Source organism: Paramormyrops kingsleyae, chromosome 7 (assembly GCF_048594095.1).
Source record: "Paramormyrops kingsleyae isolate MSU_618 chromosome 7, PKINGS_0.4, whole genome shotgun sequence".
In the NCBI taxonomy this organism is placed as follows: domain Eukaryota; kingdom Metazoa; phylum Chordata; class Actinopteri; order Osteoglossiformes; family Mormyridae; genus Paramormyrops; species Paramormyrops kingsleyae.
The window spans coordinates 713,323-738,040 of NC_132803.1; the positions used below are offsets into that span (position 1 = coordinate 713,323).

The 24,718-nt window shown below is 48.6% G+C and overlaps 1 protein-coding gene across 6 annotated transcripts; it reads left to right on the plus strand.

The window, feature by feature from the left end:
- Window positions 1–1,351: 1,351 nt before the first annotated feature.
- On the plus strand, window positions 1,352–24,696 carry LOC111859004 (RIMS-binding protein 2-like). Of its 6 annotated transcripts, none has more exons than XM_072713889.1 (24): window positions 1,352–2,151; window positions 3,778–4,688; window positions 5,604–5,738; window positions 8,189–8,332; window positions 11,471–11,560; window positions 11,843–11,956; window positions 12,091–12,195; window positions 15,654–15,840; window positions 16,394–16,527; window positions 17,386–17,465; window positions 17,689–17,798; window positions 18,096–18,836; window positions 19,244–19,395; window positions 19,896–20,498; window positions 20,651–20,773; window positions 21,423–21,554; window positions 21,636–21,753; window positions 21,943–22,071; window positions 22,183–22,337; window positions 22,483–22,651; window positions 22,789–22,892; window positions 22,989–23,060; window positions 23,198–23,290; window positions 24,009–24,696. In XM_072713889.1, exons 2-24 carry the CDS (start codon window positions 4,632–4,634, stop codon window positions 24,186–24,188), a joined length of 3,927 nt encoding a protein of 1,308 aa, XP_072569990.1. In that variant the 5' UTR covers window positions 1,352–2,151; window positions 3,778–4,631; the 3' UTR covers window positions 24,189–24,696. The 6 variants fall into 6 exon arrangements, with proteins under 6 accessions (XP_072569990.1, XP_072569991.1, XP_023697052.2 ...); XM_072713890.1 differs by having other exon boundaries at window positions 1,352–2,035; XM_023841284.2 differs by lacking the exon at window positions 1,352–2,151 and having other exon boundaries at window positions 3,940–3,964; window positions 4,605–4,688.
- The last annotated feature ends 22 nt before the right edge of the window (window positions 24,697–24,718 follow it).

The window sequence follows — 24,718 nt, forward strand, 5'->3', positions numbered from 1 at the left end:
CACGACAAGGAGGCCCGCAGAGGGGGGGACGGGCAGCGAACCCCCCATTTCTGCCTGCGACCCTCCCACCGAGGCAAGCGGGTCCAGGGCCGAAGGGCCCCATCAACCGGGAGCCCACCACACCCCCAGAGCCGGAGGAGCCCCCGCCCACCGCAGTGACCCGGCACCCCCGCCCACCGCAGTGACCCGTCACCCCCCCCAATACTGCAGGACTCTGAGTAACCACCTGAGCGACCTCCGCCCCAGAGATAGGGGAGTCCAGTGTTGATGCTGCACCACTTTCCCGCTCTGAGACGCCGGATGGTGGACCAGAATACCCTCGCAGCCGTCTGGAAGTCGTTCTCCATGGCCTCGCCAAACTCCTGAGTTTTTGCCTCTTCGACTGCCGAAGCCGCATTCCGCTTGGCCCGCCGGTTCCTGTCAGCTGCCTCTAGAGTCACACTGCATACCCTGAATTATAGTCTATGATAAACCATCCTTGGCCACAGTAGGCCTCTGTAGGACACTGTTGTCAGAGATGATATTAATCCTGGTGACACATGGGACAGTGCGCACATGCAATGCTGCACTCAGGGGTTTGCTTCACCTGGTAGGCCAGCGGGAAAATCCACAGGCACAGCTCACAGGGATATTCTTAGCGCTTCCATTTTCAGGGTGTCTTTCACTCCAGCTTCTATTTTGGTTCTCTCAAGATTCATTTTTGGCTTCTTCTTCTCTTTATTCTATTTTGGTCATCGTCACCATCAGGTCCCTCCTGGCTCCGAGTACCACTGATCTAATCTGGCTTTAAATCTACCTCCTAGTGCCCCAGTTTTATGCAGCCTCCATCTTGGCTCCCAGTGCACCAGTTTCATGTAGCCTCTATTCTAGCTCATTGTACCTCATATTCATGCAGCTTTCCTTCTAGCTCCATTCTGGATCTCAGTGCCTCAGTTTCATTCTGCCTCCATTCTGGGTCTCAGTGTTGCAATTTCATTCCGCCAGCATTCTGGCTGTCAGTTCTTCATTTTCATGCAGCATCCATTCTCACACACTGAGCCCCAGTTTCATGTAGCCTCTTTTCTGCCTCATAGTACCTCAGTTTCATGCAGCCTCCATTCTGGCTCCAGTGCCCCAGTTTCATGTAGCTCCTATTCTGGCTCCATTCTGGCTCCATTCTGGCTCACAGCCTGGCGGCGTGGGGGGCCAGCACCGGGTGTATGTCAGCGGCCCTTCAGGGTCCCAGCACTGGGGGGGGGGGGGGTACCTGGATGTGAGTTTGTGTCCCTTAGCCGTGCCCCACCCACGTGGTGCCAGATGGCGGCACAGCAAGTACTCAGCAAATACAGAGAGAGCAGGAGAGGATGAGAGAGAGAGCAGAGAGAAGGGGAGAGAGATGAAGAGAGTGAGGGAGAGGGATAACAGGCTCTTTCTCCTTCTGCTGTGCAACATTAGTACCAGAATTCAGTATACACATGTACACAAAGTTAGGGGTCTATATGTTTCTGTTTCTCATTTCTCTCTGGGTTCAATTTTCATTGGTGGAGGTGGAACTTGGACCTCTCTGCTCTACTCAGGTGGCTCTTCTAGGAAGACATGGGGAGCAGTGAGGGACGATAGAGTACTGTGCATTGGTGGGAATCCTCACTGGCCAGAGGGAAGCCACAGGGTGAGGAAGGACTCCTCACTGGCCAGAGGGAAGCCGCAGGGCAAGGAAGGACTCCTCACTGACCAGAGGGAAGCCACAGGTTGAGGAAGGACTCCTCACTGGCCAGAGGGAAGCCGCAGGGCGAGGAAGGACTCCTCACTGACCAGAGGGAAGCCACAGGGAGAGGAAGGACTCCTCACTGGCCAAAGGGAAGCCACAGGGAGTGGAAGGACTCCTCACTGGGCAAAGGGAAGCCACAGGGAGTGGAAGGACTCCTCACTGGGCAAAGGGAAGCCACAGGGAGAGGAAGGACTCCTGACTGTCCAGAGGGAAGCCACAGGGAGAGGTTATGGGCAGTCCACATGGTCCAGACGGAGTCTTCAGGCATGGAGGAGTACCTAGAAACCGGTAATGACACAATACATGGTGATAAATCATTGGTGATATTGCATTGGTGATGCATCAGGAAGATCAGCACAACATGTGGATCTGGCCTCTTCTTCTCAAGACCACTTGTGGTACAGGTAAGATACCTGGGAAAGGTTGGGAGAGACAGAAGAAGGAATAGAGTGTGACACAGAGGTGCAAGGCAAAGCAAGCACATTTGTTTAGAGAGAATGCAGTACAATACTACTACTACTACTACTACTGCTACTACTACTACTACTACTACTACTACTACTACTACTACTAATAATAATAATAATAATAATTGGGGGCAGCCTGGTGGTGCAGTTGTTAACACTGTTGCCTCACACCTCTGGGACCTGGGTTCAAGTGTCCACCAGGGTTCCAGGTGTGTGGAGTTTGCTTGTTCTCCTCGTGTCGTTGTGGGGTTTCCTCCTGGTACTCCGGTTTCCCCCTAAACATGCTGAGGTCAATTGGAGTTGCCAAAGTGCCTGTATGAGTGAATGGTGTGTGAGTGTGCCATGTGATGAGTTGGTGCCCCATCCTGGGTTGTTCTCAGCCTTGTTAGATGCTGGACCCCCCACCACCCCCCCCATTCATTCACTTGGTGTGGTTGCCAGCAGGGGGAAGGATCAAGGCAGTTCATGAGCATGTCTGTAAGATAGCAGGGCGAGGAGCACACAGAAGCTTCAGTAGGACCAGCTATGCAGCATGATCCAGGTGAGGAACTGGCTGAGTAACTACCCAGAGCTAGTATCCCTATCCCTGTAAGCTAAACTGACCAAGTATGGTTTTAATGTGGACGTAATGACTGCGGGTGATTCAGAATACCAAGTATTTGCCGGAAAACACTTAGCTACAGAGCTTGATAGGAAGATGATCTACAGCCCAGTACAGATGGACAAGCTGCCCCTTGAGAGGGAAGCAAACACTGGGGTTGTATGAAACTGACACCAAGATTTTTAATCACTGTGTTAAGTTTAGCTGAATAATCATCAAGAGTAAAGAGAATGAGCAAAGTGTTGCTGTGTCCAGTAAAGTGCACCATGTATAAGGTTGGGGTATTTTTGCTCTGTTCAGTAAAATGTACTGTGCATTCATTAGGTTAGAGTATTATTGCTCTGTCCAATAAAGTGTACTATGCATTTATGAGGCTGGAGTATTATTGCTCTCTTCAGTAAAGTGTACCGTGCATTTATGAGGCTGGAGTATTATTGCTCTCTTCAGTAAAGTGTACCGTGCATTTATGAGGATGGAGTATTATTGCTCTCTTCAGTAAAGTGTACCGTGCATTTATGAGGATGGAGTATTATTGCTCTCTTCCGTAAAGTGTACCGTGCATTTATGAGGCTGGAGTATTATTGCTCTCTTCAGTAAAGTGTACCGTGCATTTATGAGGCTGGACCCTGCATAAGACAAGTGAGTCTGGAAAATTGATGGATGAATGGATGCAGTATTATTGCAGCCTCATCTATATTTGCTTTTAATAATACAAAACAGCAGTTATTAATAGTATTTCTACATGAGTAAATATAATTTCACATCCACTGCAAAGCCGAGGTGAAGCGATGATATCTTGGTTTCTCCTTGCTTATGCTTGCTGGTGTTTGTGTTTTTTTCACACATGTGAGTGCACACACATCTGGTTGTGTGAGTGTACACGTATTTGTTGTGAAAACACCCTTTTCATTTCTGGTGGGGTGCTAACCACTTCAGTAAGAAGACTCTGTCTATGTCGGTAGGAGGAACCCGCCTCACGTTGGAGGAGGAGCAGAAACAGCTGAGCCCCTGCCCTGTAGAATCTGACTCCACCCCACCCGCCCCCAGGATCTGACTCCACCCCACCCGCCCCCAGGATCTGACTCCACCGCACACCCCCATAGTGTAAGACGTCAGCATTGTGGCATTAATTAGATGACATCGGCTCAGGTACGTCAACATGTTTGGGGTTTTCACTGGCGGTTCTACCAGGCGGTTCTACCAGGCCGAAGTACCGGCAGGGGTGGCATTGCCGTTTTTTGCCTTTTACACACCACATGTGACCTTGGATGAGAACCTTAACATGCAAGCACATGCTCAGGGTACCGAGTCGGATCCTGGATGCTGGTTTAGGTGCCCTACCTGTGATCAGAAGGTCATCAGTTCAAAATCTCTGGCCAGCAACGTGGTTTCACTGTTGGGCCCCCGAGCAAGAGCCTTAAACCCAATTGCTCTAGAGCCTGAATGACTCTCCTTTCTCAAAAATGTATGTTACTTTGGATAAATGTACGTACTACTCAAAAATGTATGTTACTTTGGATAAATGTACGTACTACTCAAAAATGTATGTTACTTTGGATAAATGTACGTACTACTCAAAAATGTATGTTACTTTGGCTAAATGTACGTACTACGCGAATGTGAGGTTAGAACGTTGCTCTCATCATCATCAATTGTCTCTACTAGTTGTGTTTTGTACTGCTTACCTTCCTCCTCCTTCAGGTATTGAGCTGGTATGTGATGCTGATAAGGTGAGAAGGAAAACATGGCGGTTTGTTTTCTTCTCTGACATCTTTTCCATCTGAGACAGCGAGACAGAAGGCCTGGAGGCGCCACTATGGCCCCGATGGAGGCTGGCAGCTCGAGCCCCTGCCTGGGCCGGCTCACCCTAAAGGTACGCTCATCCTGTGAGATGTCCAGCCTGTCACCTCAGGTTCCTGGTGTGACCACACATGCTGTGTGAGACCGCCATCTGCAGGCAGGGTTACGAACTGCACTACTGTGACTGCATGTTTTTGTGTTTGGGGAAGATGGTGGCGCAGGAGATCGTTTGGCAACCAGAGGGTTGCAGGTTTGAGCCCTGGTTCTTCCTGACCCCATCGAAGTGTCCTTGAGCAAGACACTGAACCCCAAATTGCTCCCGGTGTGCAGGTTGGTGCCTTGCATGGCAGCCTCTGCCACCGGTGTATGAATGTGAGTGTGGATGCTGAATGTGAGGCATGAATTATAAAGCGCTTTGAGTACTCGTAGGAGTAGAAAAGCACTATATAAATGCAGCCCATTTACCATGTTTGGGAGCTTAAGAACCACCTGGTGGAAGGCAGGAGAGAAATGTGACCTGCACTCATCCAGCGTGTGAAGAGACTGGCCCCCTATGAAAGAGAAATTACATTCCTCAGTTTAGAAGGTTTATTAGCGAAAGGTTTCCGTGAAGTGGTGTGGGGCTGCTTCAGAGCTGCTCTGTCAGGTGTATGTTTATGGGGACTGCCCTGGCACTCTGATCTCACTGCACGACTTAAAAAGGCCTTTGCTCTGGCTCAGCAGCTCGGACAAATTGCAGTGCTTTCGTTTCAGTTTGGCTGAAGTATAATCCGTTATGTAAGTGAACGGAAGTAAGAGATTAACATCCCTGCACAGGAGGCACACTGTTTACTGCCTGGAACACAGTAGACCAGATCGCCATTGTCACATAGGCGCTACTGTGATGGTATGACACACAGGAAATGATGTAATTTCCCCTCGGTAGGGGTGCTCTGTGCTCTCATATTTGTGCATCCTGTTCATCCGTGGTCCCGCATGTGAGTTGCAGGAGGTTATGGGAGGTCAGAGGTCACGGGATGTGGAGGAGCTCCTGAGGAGATCCCGGGCGGAGCTGCTGTGGGTTCAGAGACAGCTGTCACTCATCTCTAGGAGGAGCGCAGGCCACCCACGCGTCAGAGACAAGGTGAGTCTCAAGTGTGGTGCTGCCACAAGATGCCACCTTTGAAGTTCATGAAATTTCTTCTCTGCTAGATATTCTACTGTCAACTGTAAGTGGCATTATTGCAAAGTGGCAGCGTTTAGGAACAAGAGAATCTCAGCCATGAAGTGACAAACCACATTAAATAACAGAGTGGGGTTGCAGAGCACTGAGGCGCATAGTGCGTAAAATCACCAACACTCTGTTGACTCAAAAGCTGCAGAGTTCCAAACTTCCTCTGGCATTAACCCCAGTACAAAACCATGCTCTGGGAGCTTCATGGAATGGGCTTCCATGGCCGAGCATCTGCATGCAAGCCTCACATCACCAAACACAATGCCAAGTGTCAAATGGAGTGGTGTAAAGCACCACTCCATCTGGGTTTGGGTTTGGCAGATGCCAGGAGAACATTACCTGCCTGACTGCATTGTCCCAGCTGTAAAGTTTGGTGGAGGAGGGATAATGGTATGGGGCTGTTTCTCAGGGGTTGGACTGGGGCCCTTCGTGTCATTGGAGGGAGGTTTTTTTACTGCTTCAGCAAACCAAAACATTTTAGACAATTATATGCTTCCAACTTTGTGGGAGCAACAATTCTGGATGGATGGGCAAAATTCCTGGAGGCACACTCCAAAATCTTCTGGAAAGTCTTCCCAGTAGAGTGGCAGCTGTTATAGCTGCAAAGTGGGGACCAGCTCCATATTGATGCCTATGGATTTAGAAATTCCTGTAGGTGTAATGGCCAGGTGTCCCAATACTTTTGTCCAGATAGTGTATCAGACTATAGATTTGAATATGAAGGTTGAATATCAACAAAAACACACCATGAGATATTCGCAAGCATGGATGGCAAAGTATGTAAACAGTATTAGCAAGTAAGTAAATTTTCCCATTTATAAAGCACATTTAAAAACAAATGAAATTTATAAAAGTGCGGTACAAAATCTGCAGGTAACTACTGACTAAGACCAAACTGTACAATAATAGTGCCTGAACAAACAATAACTCCACAGGAGCGAGAAAGCAGAGATTAACAATAGACTTTTGTTAATCTGCTGCACAAGCCAGCCTGCAAGTGGGTTTTCAGTCCAGATCTGAAAAAAGTAATTGATGAGCTGATGTTAAATGGGAGATTGTTCCGAAGGTTGTGTGCATACACCGAAAAGACATAGTAACCCTTCCTTTTTAGTTAGCCTCAAATACACGTTAAGCAAGCAGTATTACTGTCAAATCCTACCTCCGCCTGTTCCTGTTTGGCCAGCAGAGGGCACTGCTGGGCACTCAATATGTCTGTCTCACGACCCTAAACCCCACACACATGCATTGGTTTTCAGCGGTGCATATTTTCAGGATCATTCTTGATTTATAGATTGCACATCTGTGAAAGTGGCGTACACACATTTTTTTTTCTGCTTGCGTTCATTTTCTCTGACTCACACGCACTTTTCAGAAATGAAATGTTAGATGGTTTCTATGCAACTTTTTTATAAATGCGGCCCCAAGATCTTCAGCACTTATTCCCACCATAAATAAAGGGGCAGGGGTTATGTCTGTAAAGGCTGCAGATTGGATCCTTACAGTGTGCGAAATATGGGGGGTCTGACACCCCCGATTAACCCATGAGACCTCAAAAGCAAAATTTTAAGGGGGTCTCAAGATCGGTATTGCGCAACAATAGGGAAATGGGACCACCCCCCCTGGAATATTGACGGGTATTTCGCACATTGGATCCTTTGTTCCTTCTGTTGCCTGCCAACATGACAATTACTCAGATAATTCTGTTCAGAAAATAGTATTACTCACGTTATTCTGCTAAGTAAACAGTATTACTTAGATCTCTCGCTTCAGTAAAGTCTTTGTGGGTTGGGACACTGTAAGAGATAACATAAGACAGCAGTTTATTGACATTGTATGAAGTTTTGTATGGCAGCTTACAGGCAGAACACAGCAGTAGGTACAAGGATAAATATAAATAAAAACAAGACTGAAGATAAACACAAGAAATGCCTGTGATCAGAAGGTTGCTGGTTCATATCCCATGGCTACCAGTATGATTTTGCCTTTAAGTCCTTGAGCAAGGCACTTAACCCCAGTTGCTGCCAACTGATAAATACATTTTTTTTTACAAAAGAGTACTCAAAGAGTCACACACCAAGACCAACATCGGTTCCTCTGATCATGTGCATTGTGTGTCTTTACAATGTGGGTTGAAAAATGAGCACAAAAACATGGAAAAGAACATGTAAGCACAGGAGAGCATGCATACTGGCATCATAGAAGGCTTTGGCCAACATGAGGAAACAGCCCCACCTTCTGATGCATAAAAAGTAAAGTCTGGAGTCTGGTTCCCACTTCTTTTTCTTCCATACATCCCCCTGGTTTCTTTCTTTGCCCTTTTTCTCTCCTTCCTTTCTTCCCCCATGGACCTGGCCCCATAGCTACGGAGTGACCTCCCAACCCAGCAACTCAGGGTGCTGCCACCCCAGAGCATAGAGCGCTGGCGCCTCCTAGAGGAAAAGAACAGGTGCCTCAGGCTGGAGGTGGCAACCCTCAGGCATGAAAGGCAGCAGTGCCGCTCCCTGGTGAGTCTCCCTGGGGGGGGACTAATGCCACGCATGAAGACATCAGCTGAGTTAGACGTGGCTGATGTCTTCAGTAAAGTACACTAAAGAGCCTAGGTCCAGTTTTTTGTACTCTAAAGGGTTTTGTAGTATTGACGTTTTGTCTTGCTGCTGTCTTTAGCACTGTGTGACTGCAGATCTGTTGGACTGTGGAACTGTTGATCTGTAGCACTGTACATCTGTTGATCTGTAAGAATGTGGAGTTGAAGATCTGTAGGACTGTAAGGCTATAGATCTTTTGGACTGTAAGGATGTAGATCTTTTGGACTGTGAGAATGTTGATCTGTAGTACAGTGAGACTGTAGATCTGTAGGACTGTGAGGATGTACATTGGTTGAATGTGAGGCTATAGATCTGTTGGACTATGAGGCAACAAATCTGTACAACTGTGAGGCTGTTGAGCTTTAGGACTGTGGAACTGTAGATCTGTAGGACTGTGAGGCTATAGATCAGCGCAGTCACACTCTGATGAGGGAGAATTCACTCTGCTGTTTCGGCAGACTGTGGTGTCACATTCCTGAAGACATTGCACCTTAAGGTACATTTGAGAAACGGGTGATGAAGGAGAGATGATGGTAATTTTCTGTCAGTAATTAATGAAAGATAACAGTAAAGCAGCCCTAGATTAGAGCAAGATGAAGATGAAACCTGTAAGGTGGGACAGACAGGTTACACAGAAACATCCCTCTGCAGCAGTGCAAATGGGGAGATGTGAAAATCAATGTGAAATCAATGAAAATAAAAATAGTCATTGAAATCTGATTGGACCCGTGTCCATCTCAGCCATACTAATGGCTACCTGTCTGTGTCTGTGCCAAGTCTGCGCTCCACATCCTTCTCTCACTCTTATCTCCACTCTAGCTGCCAGTCAGGAATTCCAGCGTAGTGATTGGCTTAGTTTGTTAGGCGGTCTCATCAATGCCTGCTTCGCATCAGAGCGGGGAGGGGACAGACACTGGCACAAACACACAGGCGTATAAATGACCACAGACACACAGGCGTACAGACCAGCACAGGTACACACAGACACATAGCCATACAGACCCTCACAGACACAAAGGCGTACAGACCAGCACAGGTACACACAGACACATAGCCATACAGACCCTCACAGACACAAAGGCGTACAGACCAGCACAGGTACACACAGACACATAGCCATACAGACCCTCACAGACACACAGGCGTACAGACCAGCACAGGTACACACAGACACATAGCCATACAGACCCTCACAGACACAAAGGCGTACAGACCAGCACAGGTACACACAGACACATAGCCATACAGACCCTCACAGACACAAAGGCGTACAGACCAGCACAGGTACACACAGCCACATAGCCATACAGACCCTCACAGACACACAGGCGTACAGACCAGCACAGGTACACACAGACACATAGCCATACAGACCCTCACAGACACAAAGGCGTACAGACCAGCACAGGTACACACAGACACATAGCCATACAGACCCTCACAGACACAAAGGCGTACAGACCAGCACAGGTACACACAGACACATAGCCATACAGACCCTCACAGACACACAGGCGTACAGACCAGCACAGGTACACACAGACACATAGCCATACAGACCCTCACAGACACACAGGCGTACAGACCAGCACAGGTACACACAGACACATAGCCATACAGACCCTCACAGACACAAAGGCGTACAGACCAGCACAGGTACACACAGACACATAGCCATACAGACCCTCACAGACACAAAGGCGTACAGACCAGCACAGGTACACACAGTTACACAGGTGTACAGATACATACCCAGCTGTCCTCCTCAGCTCCCTGTCTCTCGTTTCACCTGCAGTGTGTGTGAGGAGCCGGCTTCAGCACTAGCTGATGAAGGCACTCACAGAGAGGATGTGGCAGCTTTAAATCTGCCTGTCATTACTCATATTCATATATGCCACTCTATTGCCTGGGACTGGTCAGGACTGTCTGTTGTGAGTATTTTATTTGAGTATGTTGATCTGTAGTACAGTGAGTGTTGTGAACGTGTAAATGTGTTTATCATGAGTCATTACTTATGAGTATTGTATATAATTACCTGTGAATACTGTAATCGGTTACCCATGAGTATTGCAGGTGTTACTTAATGGTTTGCATACAATGATAGTCTGACTGCAATGAGGAAATGTGATCAAGCTGAAGTGCCGTCCTGCGCCGTTTGCCGTGTTCGTGGGAGCGTGTGCTGAAGTGCCGTCCCGCGCCGTTTGCCATGTTCGTGGGAGCGTGTGCTGAAGTGCCATCCGGCGCCGTTTGCCGTGTTCGTGGGAGCATGTGCTGAAGTGCCGTCCCGCACCGTTTGCCGTGTTCGTGGGAGCGTGTGCTGAAGTGCCGTCCCGCGCCGTTTGCCGTGTTCGTGGGAGCGTGTGCTGAAGTGCCGTCCCGCGCCGTTTGCCGTGTTCGTGGGAGCGTGTGACAGTGTGCCTCCTCCCGCACGCCTGCACTTGGCTTTGGCAGCTGGCTTGCTGACCATATAGCTCAGCTCTCAACTCACTGAGAAGGCTGATCCCGCTGGGGGAGGCTGATCTCGCTATGGAAGGGCTGATCCCGCTGAGGGAGGCTGATTCCGTTATGGAAGGCTGATCCTGTTGGGGGAGGCTGATCCCGCTATGGAAGGGCTGATCCCACCGAGGGAGGCTGATTCTGTTATAGAAGGCTGATCCCTCTGGGGGAGGCTGATCCCGCTATGGAAGGGCTGATCCCTCTGGGGAGGCTGATCCTGTTGGGGGAGACTGATCCCACTGGGGAGGATGGTCTGACTGAGGGAGGCTGATTCCATTAGACTTATAGATCATTTTTCATGCAGCACAGGATGGTTATGGGCTGGTGGTTGGCATGGAAATTGTTACTTTCTCCTCCCCCTACCCCCATGCCTGTTTCCTCCTTCACACTGGGCCGCAGTCTCAGCCAACACCTGTAGAAGTTACTGTGCTTTTGAGATGCTTCTCCTGCTTCTCATCTCTTTTAAGCCATTATTGACAAATGAATTTATCTGATGGCAGTAGAATGACTTCCTGTGTGAAGAGATCAAGCTTGTAAGCTTGTCTCCATTTCCATCTGTAGAAGAATGAGCTTCAACAAGCCCTGCAGGAGAAGAGTCGTCTGAACCAAGAGCTCTCCAGCCAGATCCAGAGGGCTTCGCAGTATGAGCGGGTGAGAATCACTGATGTAATACATTTGTGAGAAGCAGGTGACATAGATCCAGGTGATAGGTGACAGGTGGCATATTACCTGCTTTTGATATCATCAGGTGATGTGCTTGTCAGAAGCTCTTCGCATCTGGTTCTACTGTGGTTCTCACATGGTGTCTGGCTGTGGTTCTCACGTGGTGTCTGGCTGTGGTTCTCACGTGGTGTCTGGCTGTGGTTCTCACGTGGTGTCTGGCTGTGGTTCTCACGTGGTGTCTGGGTGATCCGGCAACCTTTCTACCTGCAGGTGAAGTCAGACTATGAGCAGCTCAGGGAGACCTGTACCTCTGTGATTCAGGAGAGAGATTCTGCCCTGAGGGAGAGGAGCCAGCTGCAGAGCAGGCTACAGCAGCTGGAGCAGGTGGAAATACATCCCCCAGCCTCAGGGGGTCAGCATAGTGTCTGGCAGTGGGATAGACACTGGGACACACTCCATGCTTACTGACCCCACCCCCGCTGCCCCCGCTTCTCCCGCTTCCCTTACCCTCTCCCCAGCATATGCATGAGGCTGCAGAGAGGCAACAGCAGCTGGAGAAAGACCACGAGTTGGCGCTGGAGGTTCTTCATGCCAGACAGCAGGAGATCAAACATCTGCAGAAGGTGAGCTACAGAATGTCTATTTGGGGGGGTATGAATGTATGAAAGTTGCATTTATACAGTGCTTTTCACAATACCCAAAGCCCTGGGGACCCTTCAGCAACCCGCCTGGATGATGCCACGACAGCTATTCTGTGCCAGTATACTCACCACACAGTAGATAATGTGGAAAAGAGGCAGGAGAGAATTCACCAGTTAGGTATAGGGGATGATTCGGATGCCTGATTTGATAGGGCCACAGTGGACTATTAAGCTAAGACATCAGGGTACCACCCCAACTCTTTTGAAAGATACCCAGGGATCTTTTATGATCTCACAGAATCAGGACCTCATTTTTTTTTGTCTCAAAAGAACATAAGAACATAAGAACTATACAAACGAGAGGAGGCCATTCGGCCCATCGAGCTCGCTTGGGGAGAACTTAACTAATAGCTCAGAGTTGTTAACATCTTATCTAGCTCTGATTTAAAGGAACCCAAGGATTCAGCTTGCACTACGTTATCAGGAAGACTATTCCATACTCTGACTACATGCTGTGTATAGAAGTGCTTCCTTAAATCCAGTTTGAAATGTTCTCCCGCTAATTTCCACCTATGGCCACGAGTTCTTGTATTTGAACTAATGCTGAAGTAACTATTCGGTTGAACAGCATCCAAACCTGTTAAAATCTTATAGACCTGGTTTATGTGCCCCCTCAGCCTCCTTTGCTTGAGGCTGAACAGATTTAGCTCAACTAACCTTTCCTCGTATGACATTCCTCTAAAACCAGGAATCATTCTTGTGGCCCTACGCTGCACCTTTTCTAAGGCCGCAATGTCCTTTTTAAGATATGGTGACCAAACCTGCACACAATATTCTAGGTGAGGTCTCACCAAGGAATTGTATTATCTTAGCATTACCTCCCTTGACTTAAACTCCACACACCTGGAGATATACCCCAACATCCTATTGGCCTTTTTTATTGCTTCCCCGCACTGGCGAGAATGAGACATGGAAGCATCAACATACACACCAAGGTCTTTCTCATAATCAGCTACCTTTATTTCAGTAGGTCCTATAAAATACCTGTACTTTATATTTCTGCTCCCTACATGGAGTACCTTACATTTGTCTATGTTAAATTTCATCTGCCAGGTATCGGCCCAGTCACTAATTAAATTAAGATCCCACTGTAGCTGCTGAGCCGCTAGTTCAGTATCTGCTACACCACCCACCTTGGTGTCATCTGCAAATTTCACCAGTTTACTGTATATATTGGTGTCTATATAATTTATGTAAATTAGGAACAATAGTGGTCCTAAAATTGAACCCTGCGGTACCCCACTATGAACGCAGGCCCACTGTGACATTGTGCCTCTTATAACTACTCGCTGCTTCCTATCTGTTAACCAGTTATCAATCCAGGTCGCTACAGTTCCTAAAATACCTGTCGCTTTGAGTTTAAGTAACTTAAGTAACTCTTGTGGGGGACAACATCAAAAGCCTTTTGGAAATCTAAGTAGATGACATCATAGGCCTTCTTATCATCAACTTCCTGAGTAGCTTCCTCAAAAAACTCCAAAAGATTTGTTAAACAGGATCTACCTCTCCTTAATCCATGCTGGCTATCCCTCAAAATGTTATTTGAGTCCAGGTAATCTACCATTTTCTCTTTGATTATAGCCTCCATAACTTTACCAGTTATACAAGTTAGACTGATTGGCCTATAGTTTGACAAATTACTTCTATCCCCTTTTTTGAAAATGGGTGTTATGTTGGCATGCTTCCATCAGAAGGCACCACACCTTCAGATCTGAAGGATGGCACCATTTTTTCAGTACAGTGTCCCTGTCACTGCACTGAGGCATTGGGATCCACACAGAGCACAGGATGGGCTAACCTGTTCCAGCAGCAACCCAATTTCCTAGTTGGTTTCCCATCCAAGTACTAGCCAGGCCCAAACCTGCTTAGCTTCGGGTGGATTATCTGGTTTGAACGGCAGGTGGGGTTAGGGGAGAGGGGGCTCAAGTGAGGGTCACTGTTTGATCATTAAAAGGTCATTGGCCATGCATGTCCCTTTGTATAGAGGGCATAGAGTGTGTCCTCTGTGTCCTCTGCAGATTCAGGTAGAGGCTGAGAAGGACCATGAGGGCATGGTGCAAGTTCAGGTAGAGGATGAGAAGGAGCATGAGGGCACGGTGCAGGTTCATGTAGAGGCTGAGAAGGAGCATGAGGGCATGGTGCAGGTTCAGGTAGAGGCTAAGAAGGAGCATGAGGGCATGGTGCAGGTTCAGGTAGAGGCTGTGAAGGAGCATGAGGGCATGGTGCAGGTTCAGGTAGAGGCTGAGAAGGAGCATGAGGGCACAGTGCAGGTTCAGGTAGAGGCTGAGAAGGAGCATGAGGGCACGTTGCAGGTTCATGTAGAGGCTGAGAAGGAACATGAGGGCACGGTGCAGGTTCAGGTAGAGGCTGAGAAGGAGCATGAGGGCATGGTGCAGGTTCAGGTAGAGGCTGTGAAGGAGCATGAGGGCACGGTGCAGGTTCAGGTAGAGGCTGAGAAGGAGCATGAGGGCACGGTGCAGGTTCAGGTAGAGGCTGAGAAGGAGCATGAGGGCACGTTGCAGGTTCATGTAGAGGCTGAGAAGGAACATGAGGGCACGGTGCAGGTTCAGGTAGAGGCTGAGAAGGAGCATGAGGGCATGGTGCAGGTTCAGGTAGAGGCTGAGAAGGAGCATGAGGGCACGGTGCAGGTTCAGGTTGAGGCTGAGAAGGAGCATGAGGGCATGGTGCAGGTTCAGGTAGAGGCTGAGAAGGAGCATGAGGGCAGGGTGCAGGTTCAGATAGAGGCTGAGAAGGAGCATGACGGCACGGTGCACCAGCTAGAGGTGAGTCAGAGCTGAGAGGTGAGAGGTCAATGGTGATGTTTAGAGCAACGGACCTTTTTGTCTCCTTAATGAAGGAAATGCACTGGCAAACATCAACAGATATTCTATGTAGAATATGTATGCAACCCCCCTGATGAATATGTGGAGACACCCCAATGAATATACACAGACAGATAAAGAACCATGTGTTTGCTGGAACACAGCCTTGTTGCCTTGGTGACAGCCACGTGATGCGAGTGGTGGTGACTGGGGGCTCTGTGATCTGCGTCGGGGTGGGGGGGGGGGGTGCTACTGGAAATCCTCTGTTCCCTGCAGAAGCATGTGGCTCTTCACATGGGAAAATTCACAACAGGCTTGTTAGCTGATGTCAGGCCGATGATGTCCGTGTTATACTGTGCTACCTGCTCCGTCCTCAGACAGTCACTGGCAGGCAGCACTGCACTGTGATAGCGAGTGTTTAGATGTTAAATCGGGCGTTAAGCACTTGGTGTTGTTTGCAAACATCTGTTTTTTGTGTATCCATCCTTCCATCTAATCGCTGTGTGCCATCTTTACCTCTGCATTCTGCTCTTTCTGTCTGTCGCCTGTCCACTGCAGGCCAGGGTTCAGGAACTGGAGATGAGGTGTAAGTCTCAAGCTGAGCAATTCAGCCTCCTATACCAGCAGCTGGAAAGGTTCTGCTTGCAGTCTGGAACGGCGGACACTGTTGGAGACGAACCGCTTGGTCCCGTGGATAAGACTCTGATTCATATTCTCAATGGACTAGCCTCCCAGGTTGAGGAAGGTAAGCCACCTTAATGCAGGGGTCTGCAAAGGGCCGGTGTGTAAGGTTTTTGGGGTAACCTTTAGGTCAGCTGCTCAGACCCAGGTGTGAGGACCCTTCAGCCAATCACTTCTGTAATTAGTAACCTAATATGGGAGATGCAGCAAAAACCTGCATACACAATAGCCCTTTCTGGATAAGATTGCCCATCCCTGGCATAGTGGCTCTGTGTCTCTGTGTGTGGGATCAGAAGGTCACTGGTTCAAGCCCTGGCCTCAGCAGAATGATCACAAGCCTGTAGGCCCTTAACTTCTAGCTCCAGCTATGCTGCACTATGGGGGACAATCGAAGAGGGAAAAATTTAAATGGCCAATAAAGAATTTATCTGTTTTGGTTCAGTTCAGCGTAAAATGAGTGATGAATATGTTATGATAAGACCGACCCAAAGCAGCGAAAGTGTTATTTTCTGCGGCTCCATGGTACCTGCAGTACCTACCTGGCTGTGTAGGGCTGCATTAACCTGCCCTACCATCAATATGGCCACTTGCCCAATGTGTCTGTGTTGCTACTCCAGGCCACACAAATTCTGGTGACCGGTGGCTGAAGCCCAAGCTCCTACCAGGGACCCCGACCAGTGAAGGAAGGACTCAGGCAGCCCCCCCAGCCCTGGGTGGGTCTTCCAGCCCCCAGCGGGATTCCCAGCCAGAAGTGCGTCCCGGGTTTCAGCCCGTCGCTCTGATGTCCAGTGGTCTGCCGCTCGCCGGGGGCTCTGCTGACCCGTGACCTGATGTCTCTGACCACCCTGTTCATCCCACTTGTCACGTGATGTGAAAAACTGAGCATTTCATGGCTGCCCCGCTGATGTGTACTTCTGTCATATCATATCTGTCAAGTTTTGAATTTGAAAATAATGGAAATTTTCCGGCACCCACCGCGAGCCACCCCACCACCCCAACCAAGCTCCAGTATCCCTTACATTTTAAGACAGGTGTACAAGAAATCTAAAATAACCACTTGTCATTTACATTTTATTTTCATTACACATTTTCTTGTAATTTCTCATGTTCACTCATGTGGCTCTCTGGCATTCACTAATGACTTATTATACAGATTTGTTGCAGACTTTGTATCCTTGTTGAAGTCGTCACAGAAGGTGAAAGTAACGTTGTTTTTGGCACACAGCATTGTCATTTTAACCTCCGCATTTATGACCTGGTTAATGTTGTAAATGCAGTTGTAAAGGCAGTTCTCTCGAGGCTACTGACAGTTCAGTTTAGAGAGGCAGAGGAATTTTTTAAAAATGATATTATAATACGGGAGATTTACGGGAAAATACTAATACGGGAGGACGGCGGGAAAGAGGGGTAAAATACGGTAGTTTCCCGGCCAAAACGGGAGACTTGACAGCTATGGTCATATGAAATTTAGCCATTTACTGAAGATCTTAAAAGGTATGACAATAGTATGTGTGACCTGGAATTAATTATCATATAATCACCCACATCATGTGCTCATCATACCCTAACACTCTTAAGATGGCTATAACCCTCTGCCTGCCCCCGCCAGATGGACGGTGACCTGAGCAGAACGACAAGGTCTGAGGCCCGATTCACAGGCAAAGTCCGTCTCTGCACCGCTCGCTACAGGTAAGCTGAAGTCATGGCAAGGCATGTTTCTGCTGGGGTTCCTTTATGGAAACAATGGATGCCATTGTTACCACCTTGTCCAGCGACTCAGTCACTTTGGCACCCTTGTGTATCCTCAGTCCCTGAGTGTGCCTTTCAGTTTGTATGAAGGTGATTGTCTCAATGCTGTTACTCAGTGCTGCCCACATACCTGACACGCTGCACTCTTCCTTTCTGCCTCCAGTTATAACCCTTATGATGGCCCCAATGACCACCCGGAGGCAGAGCTCCCTCTTGTGGCTGGGAAGTACCTCTACATCTATGGCACGATGGATGATGATGGCTTCTACCGAGGTTGTGCAGCATGATATGTCTGATCAGGCCCGGTTGCCCTGTGACCTTAAAGAGGGGTGTTGATTATGTGAATGTCCATAGTGCATGATTGTGTGTATTTGTACAAGTGTTGTTATTTTGGCTGATTGGGTGGCTTTTCTGTTTTTCGTGCAGTCAGTAAGGTGGCGTTGAATGTCCTGTTTCCGGGCTTTTTCCAGGTGCCTGCTTACAGGCCTGTTCCTGATGTTGGGTAATGTCTGTGCATTGCTCTGCTGGGATGTGACAGGCCACCTGATCTGCTGCGTCTCTGTGTCTCAGGGGAGCTGCCCGATGGCCAGCGGGGCCTGGTACCCTCCAATTATGTGGACTTTGTCCAGGACAAGGATGCGGCCCCCACCCCAGGCTCTGATGACAGCCAGGAGGCGGAGCTTGACAGGGAGGAGGGGAGGCGGAGCCTCCATGCTGATGAGCTGGAGGAGGAGCTTGTACCCCACCCTCGCAGAATCACCCTGATCAAACAGCTGGCGAGGAGTGTGATTGTGAGCTGGGAGCCCCCGGCAGGCCAGGGGGGCGGCGCCAACGAGACGGCCATCAGCGCCTATGATGTCCTTGTGGACCAGGAGGTGCGTTTCCGCATGCCCCCCACGGGCCGCCGCAAGCTGCTGATTGAGAAGCTGGAGCTGTCGGCGCAGGCCTATCGGATCTCGATCCGCTGTGTGACGCAACACGGCGTCTCCGATGAGCTCCGCTGCAGCCTGCTGGTGGGTCACGGTGTGGTCCTGGCTCCGGCACATCTGCAGCTCCATAATGTCACTCAGCACTCCGCCGATCTGTCCTGGTGGCCCTGCGACAGCAACTACAAGCACGCGGTGCTGCTGGATGGGGTCGAGCGTGTGCTGCTTGGCCCAGGTCGATACCGCTGTCGGCTGTGTGGACTCAGCCCCATGACAGTGTACCGGGTCACTGTGGTGGCACGGCCGCACCGTGTTCCCTGGCGGCTGCCGCTGGAGCAGCGTGAGCAAAGAGCGGCGTACCTGGATCTCTGCACACTGCCTGCAGGTCAGAAACTCTACCCCCTTTGGGAATATCATACAACACTATAATATAAATACTGCCACTTCATCACATCATGTGCCATGTGATGTCTCGGCGTGATTGAAGGGGGCTTGCTGACTCACCCCAAGCGCTGGTGGGGATGGAGCAGTTTTCAGGAAAGGGGGGGTGGGGTCAGACCAGCCCCTGGGGTACGTTTTGTCTTATCATAAAGGATTTCCCTCGGAGCTTCACATTTGCAGCACACCCACAACCAATCAACAAACCTCCTTTGTTATTCTGAGGCCGGCCCAATAATTGTCCCTCCACCCCCAGCGGTGTGTGTACATGCTGTTCCAGCAATCATAACCTTAAAGTGGACGGGACTCTCACCCTCATTTCTCTTTATTCTTGTGCCTGTCCCCCCACCCCAGGTCCCCCCTTGCCCCCCCAGAAGGTGCAGGTGCTGTGCGGGCAGACGCCAGGTGAACTGCATGTCAGCTGGAAGCCACCTGCGCTTACACCCTTGGGGACGTCCAATGGTGCCTGTGTCACCGGCTACGCTGTGTGCACCAGAGGACAGAGGGTAACAGCATGTCACTGCCGTTGTCACGGAAACAATAGCTTTATATCTAAGGAATGTTGGAATTCTCATGTGTGACATCTGTAGGGCTTGGATCACCTGTGATACATGAACCATATGTACGGACTTATAGAATCAAGTGGCATTTCTCAGTAATTACTATAAATCTACAAGCCAAGGGAGACAAAGATGAAAAGATGTTACATAGGAGTATCTTTTTTGTATTTAATGTATCATAAACCTTTTGGTTGTGATAAGGAAACATTTGAGTAAACTGGCAGCATAACAATCACAGTTCATTGCAGGTCACACTTTGAACGGGGCCTATGTGATGCACTGTCACCACCTAGTGGACATTTCATGAATAACACAGCATCGTGTTTAGTGGTGCTGGGAAACCGCTCTTACGCGATTAGCTTGGTAAAAAAAAAAAAGGCACAAATGAAAAATCGTTTATTAGCTGTGTGAGTGACTTTGGAAATAAATGACTTTTTTCCCGGCAGATTGCAGAAGTGATGTATCCTGCAGCAGAACATGTAACTGTGGAACTGAACCGGATTTGGCACCTTGAGGTCCGAGAGCTTGTGGTTCGGACCCTATCAGCGCAGGGCGAGTCCCAGGATTCAGAGGTCGCCACCATCCGCCAGGGGCTGATGGTGCCTCCTGCTCCGCCCCCAGCTCCACACATCCTACTTCCAGTCTGCCCCCGCCTTGTTGACCTGCCACTCCCCAGTATCTCTACAGACCCCCACATCCCCAACCCCACCCCCCAGAGTGAGCCCATCTTCCAGCCACACCAGAGCATTCTACAACCACACCCGCTGCACAGTACTCCCCAGGCTCAGTTCGAACCATCAGGTGATAGCCAGGACAGGGAGGTAGATCCAGCCCATCAATGCACAGAACCCAGCCAGCCCTGGGCTTTGGGCTGTCACCCACCACCTACCCTAGTGCCTCCAACCCTGGAGGCTCCACCCCTCCAAGCTCGTCGCTCACCTTCCCCCCAGAGGATCCTGCCGCAGCCTCAAGGTGCCCCCATTCCCAATGTAATCATCAAGGCCATCGCGAGAGAGGCGACACAGAGGGCAGAATCCAACATGAGCACTGTGAGTGCCACCTATCCGTCATCCTGTTAACATGGAGGCGTGCTGCATAACCTGGGCTCAGCGGGGGCTCTGGGTCAATTGTCAGTGTGGTGCTCCAGAGTGCAATGTGTGGCTACAGTCACTAGCTATATGCTGCAATTTTTTTATGCTAGATGATTTATGGCACTCGTATTCAGAGCTCAGATGAAGAAGAGGATAAACATGAGCATGAAAACTTAAGACAGAAAGGAACTTCTGTGCATGAGTTCCTTACAGACTCCGAGTTTGGAAGACAGGTGACCAACTTGTGCACCTCCAGACACAACATATATACAAAGTGCCCCTTTAATCTGAAAATATTGATGTGTGCTTACATGCATAAGCAGAACATAATGGGGAAAAATGTGAGCCATGTACTGTATGAAGTAAAGCAAGATTTAAAGTCACATTTCACATACGGACCTTCACAAGTCGTATTTCACATACGGACCTTCACAAGTCGTATTTCACATACGGACCTTCACAAGTCGTATTTCACATACGGACCTTCACAAGTCGTATTTCGCTGGAACAAAATTAATTTTTACAATTTTTTTGTGGTTTTTGTGTATAAAAATCCATTTGTAAGAACACTTCCATTCCAGCAATTTAAATAATCTGGTACCAAAAGCATTCCAATTAGTGTAAACAGAGCAATGAAAGTAAGATTTCAGTAAATTAAACAGTCCAGTGACAGTAACATTTCAATAAAACATTCCACTGGACTAAGCTGGATAAATGAAACACTCTACTGTCAGTTCAGTCACTTGAAATTAAAAAATCATTTAATAATTCCACTAAAATTCAAGGATATCCAGCATATAATTATGACAGTTAGCAATACCGTGCTGAGAATGTTTCAGTTACTTCTCAGTGCCAAGAACGTTTCATTGCTCCTGGCTTCAGCGAGGGCACAGTGTGGACTGCCCCAGTGAGAGCAGCCGGGGCTCAGACCTGTCCGCCATCATGGAGGAGGATGAGGAAGAGCTGCACTCAGTGATGGACAAGGAGGGTGTCCACCCCCGCAGTGTGCTTAAGGTGGGCTAAACCAGTTCAACTTAAATCAGAACTTAGTACTGGATTACTGGCTGCCATATGAGGAGTTTTTATTGTTTTAAGATTTTAGGGAGCTGTCGCCGTGTGGGCCGGTCTGCCCGAGTGGATACATGCTCAAACCGAAGGTCCGCCAGTAGCAGTGGATCCTACCAGAGAAGAGCCATCACGGTCCCATCCATTGGTCAGTGAGTAGCTCTTGCAGAGGACACTCCCCCACTCAGAAAAGCAGTTATAGATTCTGCTGCTCACAGTACTTCTGTGGGATCTAACAGTTTTAACAGACTGTACAATAATAGAATGTTATTAACATTCAGCATATGGAGAGGCAGAATTATCAATGCATGAAGTTTTGATTGGGTGCTTCCCACAGAGATCACTCCTGAGAGTAACAGTGAGGAGAGCCTATCACTTGCCAAAGAACAGACCTGTTCTGATGCCAATCTGGCACAAAGAAAGTTATGGCCTTCATTTTACAATGGATCTTCAGAGCACATAAATGGTACGTGGGTCTCTTTGGAGGAACCAGTGGACCAGCTTTACAAAACTAGCTGTCTCCGATGCAGCCACCCCAAGTTTTAGTTGTAAATACTTTTTTCCCACTGCACTGTAGATGGTGCCCTTGGTCAACAGCATGATGGAGTAGCAAGGCTCAAGGAGTCGTCTGGGATATTTGTCGCCCTGTTTGATTATGATCCCCTCTCGATGTCCCCCAACCATGATAGGGCAGTTGAGGAGCTCTCCTTCGAGGAGGGGCAGATCCTGAAGGTAGGTTTGACAATAGAGGGTAAAGCTCAGCATGCAAGCAAACTGGCCCAATGAAGAAAAATCCAAAAGCTTGCCTTGTAGCTGGTCGAATGAGCGAGCAGCAGGAATCTTTCCTGTCATGATACAGTGGCTGGTCCATTCTCAGGTGTTTGGTGATAAGGACAGAGATGGGTTCTACTGCGGAGAGATTAATGGTAGAACGGGCCTCGTCCCCTGCAACATGGTGGCAGAGATTGAAGCGGGGGACAAGAATACGACAGACCAGCTAGTTCATCAGGGCTTCCTTCCCCTCAGCACCCCAGTAGCTAAAATCGGTAACTGACCTGCATGCAGTGCTCTGATCCAGGATCAGCCTGTGAACATTAAACCGTGATACGCAGATGGGTGAATCAGAGACATTTGGCAATCCAGGACACTTTTCCTGCCCTGTCTCTTACTCTGGTTCATAAAGATAGGAAGAGGCAAGGTGGTCGACATCCCCCAACACCCAAGAGGAAGATGGTGGCACTCTACGATTATGACCCCAGGGAGAACTCCCCCAATACTGACATGGAGGTACTGGGGCCCCCAACAAGACCTTCTGATACTATTTTGATGTGTAACTCATACGTTGATCAATCTCACAGAGCTCTGTTCTGTCTCTGCTGAAAGGCCGAGCTGACCTTCTCTGCAGGCGACATCATAACCATCTTGGGGGAAATTGATGAAGATGGCTTTTACTACGTAAGTCTGGATGAGGCACTAATACATGTTGCACATTAACCTATGAAACAAAGGGCTGAGGTTCAGCGGACATCAGGACGTGAGCCATGAGTTAATTCCTACCATGATGATTCTCTCTACTCCGGGTTCTCCTGTAGGGTGAAATAAATGGACAAAGAGGCCTAGTTCCCTCCAACTTCCTTGAAGAAGTGCCTGACAATGTTGAGATCCATCTGACGGGCACCCAAACTGTAAGCACACTACTTTTGCCGGACCATAGCTGTTGGAACTATGATCATGTGATTACCTCAGTTTGATCCAAAAAGAGTAAAAGGAGAATGAACAAAACAGAACAGCTGAGCAATACACTATAGATCTGGCGAGATGTATGGGGAACAGATTAGTATTGAAATGTTTGACCTCATGCCTCACATAGTAATGAGCAAGTCACTTTGACACATTCTGGTGAAGCATAGAAAGACCTTAGAGTTGTAACAGGCATCTACTCCTTGATTCCTGAACCAACTTCATTCCAAAAACCAGAAGGTGAAATTTGTGCATCAAAAACACTGAATTCCTACCTGTTCCGCACCAAAAGTTCCACAAAAACAAAGTTGACAAGAGCTAAAGGGGTGGGAGAAAAGGCAGCAAGTAGCATGAACCAATGGAGTTGAAGGAAACTGCCAGATGTTTAGGTAACTGAATATAGTGCTTGGAAAACAAGCAATTGATTATTCTGGTTCTGTTCAGATATGTGTATACTGGAGTTTATGTACACCGGCTCTCCATACAACAAACAGTACACTATTACCTCGCAAAGCTGTTCTCTGATGCTCCCATGTAGGCTAATTGGCAGGGAACCACTGTATCATTCTGGACACTAACTTGTCAAACTGATAGTAAACTTGAACTGGGAGTGTCATGGTGGGGTTCTCACTCTGAAAGCCCTCCCATACTTATCTCCCACAGGTGCCCCAGGAAAGCAAAGAGCCTCCCCAGACCACAGCCTCCCCCAGTCCTGGCCCTTACCTACCTGCCATCAGGGCCAGTATGGCCCCCCAAAACCCAATCTCCAAGAGGAAAAAGGGATTGCTCTCCAAGGGGAAGAGGCTGTGGAAGAGGCTGGCGGCAGCCAGACGGGCCACCTGATCATGGAATGACATCACCCAGGATCCTATTGCCTTAAGGTCAACGACAAGTTCCCGTAAATACATTGGGACAGGTGCCATGTAATGACCTTTTGAAGACTTATAAGGTGGGGAGACTCTCCCCATTATGGGAGCCCCATTGACAGATCGGTCTAGCATGTACAGCCCTGTGGGTGGGTGATATCTGGAATGAACAGCAGACTCCCCTACAGTTTTCATGCCTACAGGCCTGAACCACTGAACATACCACCAGATGTTCAGCTGAAGCTTAAAGAACGAATTAAAGACATTGTGGAGTCATAACAGAAAGCTATCTGATCTACAGATTCCACTCCACCACACGAGTATAATTAAGCATCTTTCAAAACTCCCAATGTGCAGAATAAAAGGTACTTGCTGCAACTCATACTGTTTTGTGTGGGTATTGTCCCATCAATACCCTGCATGTCATGTGACCAGGTGCTTTGTAAGCAGAATTACCGTCAAAGTATAAACCTCTCCAACACAAAGATGACTCTGTTCTGTTGGCTG

What these genes read in the sequence shown, in the direction of transcription:
- LOC111859004 (XM_023841284.2), top strand. An exon ending in CAGAATCCAACATGAGCACT is followed by an intron (nt 20,499 to 20,650) that starts GTGAGTGCCACC and finishes TTTTTATGCTAG; the next exon opens with ATGATTTATGGCACTCGTAT. An exon ending in ATGAAGATGGCTTTTACTAC is followed by an intron (nt 23,061 to 23,197) that starts GTAAGTCTGGAT and finishes GTTCTCCTGTAG; the next exon opens with GGTGAAATAAATGGACAAAG.